The sequence below is a fragment of the Gobius niger genome (assembly GCF_951799975.1).
Source record: "Gobius niger genome assembly, chromosome: 11".
Taxonomy (NCBI): Eukaryota; Metazoa; Chordata; class Actinopteri; order Gobiiformes; family Gobiidae; genus Gobius; species Gobius niger.
In genome coordinates, this window is record NC_136862.1 from 22,660,623 (window position 1) to 22,666,622 (window position 6,000).

The 6,000-nt window shown below is 39.9% G+C and overlaps 2 protein-coding genes across 3 annotated transcripts in view; one reads left to right on the top strand and one right to left on the bottom strand.

The window, feature by feature from the left end:
* Positions 1 to 1,373, bottom strand: part of LOC306969956 (beta-2 adrenergic receptor-like) — a 77,402-nt gene extending 76,029 nt beyond the window's left edge. The window contains exon 1 of the mRNA XM_079565755.1: positions 1,367 to 1,373. The gene's annotated coding sequence lies outside the window, so the exon portion shown is untranslated. The remainder of the gene's footprint in view (positions 1 to 1,366) is intronic.
* Positions 1 to 5,676, top strand: part of LOC306969953 (actin-binding LIM protein 3-like) — a 37,200-nt gene extending 31,524 nt beyond the window's left edge. The window contains exons 14-20 of one of the 2 annotated variants that reach the window (XM_079565748.1): positions 246 to 310; positions 378 to 516; positions 1,291 to 1,332; positions 3,394 to 3,423; positions 4,430 to 4,479; positions 5,213 to 5,279; positions 5,414 to 5,676. In XM_079565748.1, coding sequence (XP_079421874.1) covers positions 246 to 310; positions 378 to 516; positions 1,291 to 1,332; positions 3,394 to 3,423; positions 4,430 to 4,479; positions 5,213 to 5,279; positions 5,414 to 5,478 — 458 coding nt within the window. In that variant the 3' untranslated portion in view covers positions 5,479 to 5,676. The remainder of the gene's footprint in view (positions 1 to 245; positions 311 to 377; positions 517 to 1,290; positions 1,333 to 3,393; positions 3,424 to 4,429; positions 4,480 to 5,212; positions 5,280 to 5,413) is intronic. The other variant, XM_079565749.1, reaches the window with a different exon arrangement.
* The last annotated feature ends 324 nt before the right edge of the window (positions 5,677 to 6,000 follow it).

A 6,000-nucleotide genomic window follows, 5' to 3' on the forward strand; every position in this document is an offset into this window, starting at 1 on the left:
GCTTAAAAAATATTACAAAACATGTATTGAAAGGCTTAAATCGGTGGCTTGTGCTGAATTGCACAGCTTAGTCGATCAGTCCCCAGGTAGTACTCTTACTGATACGACTCTCATGATTTTTTAATGAGCCAATTGTAACCAGGTTTATTAGAGCCAATTCCCCCATGCATCACCTCCAATCCAACAAGATTTTGTCTTAAGTACTTTAAGATCCTAATTATTTTTTGCATCTTTCACTCCTCAAGTTTCAAGATTAAGACGATTTTCATCCGGAGGCGAAGAAGACGGCTGGAATCACAACGTCAACAGAGTAAGCAAACCATATTCGTGCGATTTACCAACAGCTCGGCGTACATATTCTCTATGTTTGCCCTCAGACGATTGGGCGCATGATCCTGAAGGAGGAGATGAAGGCTCGGTCCGCCCACGACAACGAACAGTGGAGCAGCAGGCGCAGTTCCCGCTGCAGCAGCAAGGAGGCGCTCAGCCACGCGGGCTTCACCTCTCTAAATGGATGTAAGTCAGGTTTAATCAGCCTCAAATCACTCACTGGAGACTCTCTGTAATTATACTGTCCATTAGATTTATTGGACCAACGCGCCTTTTTGACCCACAGCTCTTGTTAAACATTCTAAACAACACTGTTCATGTAATAAGCCGCAAAGTAATTTAGGTTTTCTCTTTGTTTTGTCATAAAATGGCTATTTGAGACTCTTTCAAATTTCTCCAGAGGCCTGTAAACATGGTGCTGTGCTGATTTTATTAGTTTTCTGGATAATGGCACAATGTAATTTGGTTTTGAATACATACAGTATCAAAGATTGGAGATGTGCCTTTATGTGTGGCTTTTCACTTCTAAACAAAGATAATGGATTGATTGAACGTATCGGTTGTTGTGACACGGTTCTCTATTCTCATTTTGGGCTTGTTTCCGATTGTCCCAACATTAACATCCACTTCTCATTACATTCCGCGCATGCATCTGTAGGCCAATTCAAGGTTTAGACACAGCGACACGCGGAGGTGTAGACTAAAGCAATTAGGTGCAGGTCAGACGGGAACAAAGCAATCGACGAACTCAAAGGAACTGAATTAGAAATCAAAGAGGTGGAGAGAGGGAGAGGCTGAAGTCATTTGGAGCTGTAGTGAGAAGTGTAGGTGCGGGAGAGAGAAGAGAATGGGGATTTAGATCAAGACTAGAGGTCAGACCAGAGGAAGAGAGAGAGGGAGGCGACTGAGTAATATTCTCTGATGATAATGGTATTCTTTTGTTTTTTCTTTCTTGAAAAGGGACCAAGACCATAAGGAAAAGCAGCCAAGAAGCTTTAAATGGTAAAAAAAAAAAAAAAAGGTGGAGAAAAGACACACATTCATTGTCCTTAACAAGTTTAGGGGTAAATACTTGTTGATAAGTCTAGTTTTAGATCCATTTTCATTCTGAACACACTGAACACAGTTTGCAAAAAGGTGGATGAATATAATGTTTAAGAAGAAACTGGAGATTTTTTTCATTGTGCTGAATTGTCATCTTGTCCACTAACTGTCCAGTAAAGTAATTAAAAGCAGCTTATGAGAAAGACAGTTTGATGGGTCCAACGTCCTGCTCCAGTGAGGACTGCCTTAAAGTTAGAGCTAAAGATAACATTGCAGCTACAGAAACCGTCTGTGATGTTCAATCTCATGGTCAATATCGCATCCATGCATCTGTATCAGGATAGCAGTGCATTAAAGTTGCAGAAAGCCCGGTGCCTCGGCCGATGATTTCTGCATGAGCGGGTCTGAAGGGGCCTCTGCTCCTGTATATTTCATGGGCTGTAGGTCTGGATGGTGATTATGAACGCTATTGTGGGTGTAATTTCACTCAGCTGATGTTTTATAGATGTCCCAAAACAGATGTCCCATTTTATTTCACTTTCACCGTGCACTTAAAGAAGACTTAAGATACTCAACGATATATATTACTGCATTTGTTTTCTGAAGCTGACATTTAGGCCATAACATCAAGAAGGGACAAAACACTCATGACTTTTTTATAACACAATATTATTGCTTCAAACTGAATATTCACATTTTATTTATTCATGATGGAGGGGCTGGGCAGTCATTTTGTGGGCATCGCTGGACAGAAATAGCATGCTTGTCTACCCTGACTTTTTAAATAATTTGGGAGAACAGTGAGAACATACACAGCTGGTTAAGGATTTAATAATAGCACAACAAAAGAAGTCATCTGGCCTGGGTTGTTTATAGCAGTTTTTTCTTTCCCAGGGAACATTTCTTACAATATTTATCCACTAAAAGGCACCTGTGTCTGTTAAAATGCTGCTTGTGAATATTAGTGAAGTTCTTTACTTTAACCTATTAACCCAGCGCATTTTCTCCAGTTCAGCTTCACAAAGACCTTAAAAACTGACGCTGTTGCTGCATTTATATCACATGTTTGAAGCAGTCTTGTTGTGGGTTTGTCTCTTTTTTGTCATGTATTCGTCTCTTTTGTCGTGTCTTCGTAGTTTGTATGTTGTGTTTTCGTACTTTTTTTGTATTTTTTTCATCGTGTTTTCGTCTATTTTTTACTGCGTTTTTGACGTTTTTTGCTGCATTTACCTCTTTCTTTTTTTGTCACTTTTTAGTCGTGTTTTTGTCACTTGTTTAATGTCTTTTGTTGCTTTTTTGTCGCTACACTTTGTTCAAGAAGCTTTTAGATTTTAGTAAAGCCAAACTGGAGAAAATGTGCTCTGTTCAGGTGGGCTGTAATAGTTCACTTAAATCAACAATAATGTGTTGGGATACACAGTGGGGTACACAGTCTGATTCAAAATGCTAATTGTTGTATGGATTATGAGTGGGTCCAGGCCAGACCAGTTGAGAACCACTGGTTTAGATGCTCTACAGGTAATTATTACTCTAAAAACAAGCAACTAGACTGATAAACATGCCAAGTACGCGGCTGGAGTTTATTTTTGAAGGTAAAATGTGGTTTCAATGACAAGAAATAACTTGGAGGAAACTGTTTCCTTTCACACAAGAGTTGATATTGTCTGTATGCCGTTTCCACAGTGAGATACATTGGCAATAATGTGAGGGAGACCACGTTGAGATGGGCATGTGCAGAGGAGGGATAGTGAGGCAGAGGTGCAAGAGATGAGGCCTAGAGGAAGACGGAAAAGAGACTTGATATTGACATGAGCATCACAAGATTCAGTGTGACCAAAGGCAAAGAAAAAGTACATGTTACAGAGAGGTATAGAAGAGGGAGCGAAGGCAAACAAGTTTCATAAGTCACTTGATTCTATTACAGTTGCCACATACAGTACACATACATCTCAGCCAATGAACTAATTATGTTCTCTCTTTTGTTTCTCTTCTCCGTCCCTAATCCAACTCTATGCGCAGCTCCCAGGTCCATCTCCATCACAGATAACGGTAAGTGTTTGGATCTTAATGAGGAGTGATCCTTCTCACCTCGGCTCTTTTTCAGCCGGTGCAGTTCATATTGTGTTTCCCCATCTCCACAAAAACGCGCGTGTCAGTGTTGTGTTGTAATCGGCTGAATTAATGACTCTGTATTGTAGGTCTGTGTCAGCTTTTCTCCAGCCGGCTCTGCACTGAGGGTCGTAGAGCTAAAGCCATCTGCGCTGCCTCATATAAAACACAGCTAATAGATCATGCAAGATTACATTAAGTTAATTAAGTGCTACTGGATTAGTGTTCTTGGGTTTTCCGATGACACCACAACATTCTATGGGGCCTATGATATTTAATAGTGAGATCAAAAAGCCAATTAGAGCCAAATTTTGAAAACATGAAAAATAACAAATAAAAATCACACGGAAGACTCAACATCAGACCTTTAATCCTATCTTGCCCATCTTGATCCTATCTTTGGATTTACCGTTTGTCTGTCCGTATATCAGGTCTACGAGTTATTACAGATTTCAAACAACTTTTCCTATGTCAAGTGATTGTAAGTAAGAAGATCATGACGGTTTCATTACAGTTTAAAATCTCATAGAGGTTGTAAAGCTCCTGAGCAGAAGCCTGTTTCTGCTGCATCATGCCGTTTCCCTGCTCTTTGACACATGGGGTAATCTAATCCCCCTTCAGGGCCAACAGGACAAGACAAGAGAGAGGATGAGAGAGTTTAAAGGAGGAGGGCAAAGAGGGACAGCGTTTTAGTGGAGTGTGGGTTGACAGATAAATATGAAAATCCACAGCAGAAATGGAGAGAAGAGTGAGGAAACAGATGCAACTAAAAAATGTGCGTGACTTTGCTGACCTCTTGTGGCCATGTATTGCCATTACAATTCAGGGCCTCACCAAAGTAAGGCTGCGATGGTGTCATCACTGTTTGGTGGGCGCACACAAGTAATAATAATTCATGAAACTGAATGAAATATTGATTTGTTGTTTGGAAACTTTTTTTTTTCAGACTACAAATCCTCTTCACTGCCAGACTACAGACGAAATGGAGCCAAAAAGGTGAGAGCTGTTACTGTGATAGATAACAATACTCTGTCCTTTAGACTATTTGTTTTTGAGGTTGCTGCTATCAATACCATGTTTTTACCTATTACATATTACAGACTAATAGGCTGATCAACTGTGTTAGTTTAATGTACACAATGATAAAGGTTTGACAAGACAGTATTGACTTTTATATTGATATGACATCTCCTTTTATTCCATAGTGTGTGTAGCCTGGCTTGATGCGCATGAAATACAGGCTGAGGTGCACTGAACCATAAACTAGTCTATTTCCGTAATTACCATCTGGTAGCCGGGCCTGCCTTACCCACTGCCTTAAACAGTGAGTAGTGTATGAGAGGCCTGGCTTATGACTTAGTGGTTCTTAGTGTTTATAGTGTTAAATCGATGGATGTATTTACAAATATGTTTAAAGACTATCTTCTGCTGTTAAAGCTTCTTTCTGTGCAATCACTGCGTGCATTGGCTGTTTCTGAAAGCCTACAGTGAGAACAACGTAGTTATCATCTATAATCTTAGAGATTTGATGGACAAAAGGGCTAATCTGAGGCATTATTTATTAATTTTCTTTTGTGTATGTGTGACCAGTTCTTCTTCGGGGGTTTAAGACTGTAAATGAAATGAGGAGTGCTTACTAACTGGTAGAGGCTTTACGTGGTGAAGTTTACAGGACAGCCCAAAGGGTTTGTACCCACTATCTTCTAACTCATTCTCGTGTTTTTCTCAGCCTGTTGGTGGAGGCCCAGATTACTACCAATACGACAGCAGTAATGCAGTAAATTGGCAGATCAGAGGTACTGTAAGCTTATGTGCCCTTTAAATCTGCTTATCACTACACTGCACTACAACACTCACTTCCTATTCTCTGGTGACTTTGCTCAGCGTTGGCGTTATATAATAGTTTTCTTGTTGTGTTTTTCTCTTCCAGAGTACAAGGTAAGCTGCTCTGCCAACACTGACAGATTCTTACCATGTCATCATCTGTATCCGTGAGTAATGTATAAGAATGAGGAGCGCAGCCTTGGCAGGGGCTGAAAATCACATTGTTTTCAACAAAGAGAGGCTGACCCTGTCACTTCTGAACTAAAGGATTTGTGCAAGGAGTTCACAATGCCACTGTCAGTGCCACCGGCTGTGCAGAACACAATTAGTCATGGAAACCGGCTGCAAGGAAGATTTGAATGGGACATGTCTATGCAAAATGATTACTGTATTCACCAGCTACACCTTTGTACTAAGACATTTTTAGACGACTTTATATCAATTGATTTAAATATTTGTGCAAGGCTTGATTTTTGTGACAAATGAATGAGGATGAGTTTCTTAATGAGCTGATGAAGAAAAGTTCAATATCTAATCGCAAAAAAACAAACATAATTCAACTTGATCATCACGATCACATAGTAAATAATTTGTGTTTTGAGTTCAAATTGCTTGTAAAGCTAAAATGTTTATCATAACTTTAATCTGTTGCCACCTGTTAAGAGGAAATGGTTACGCTGATGATTATACTGT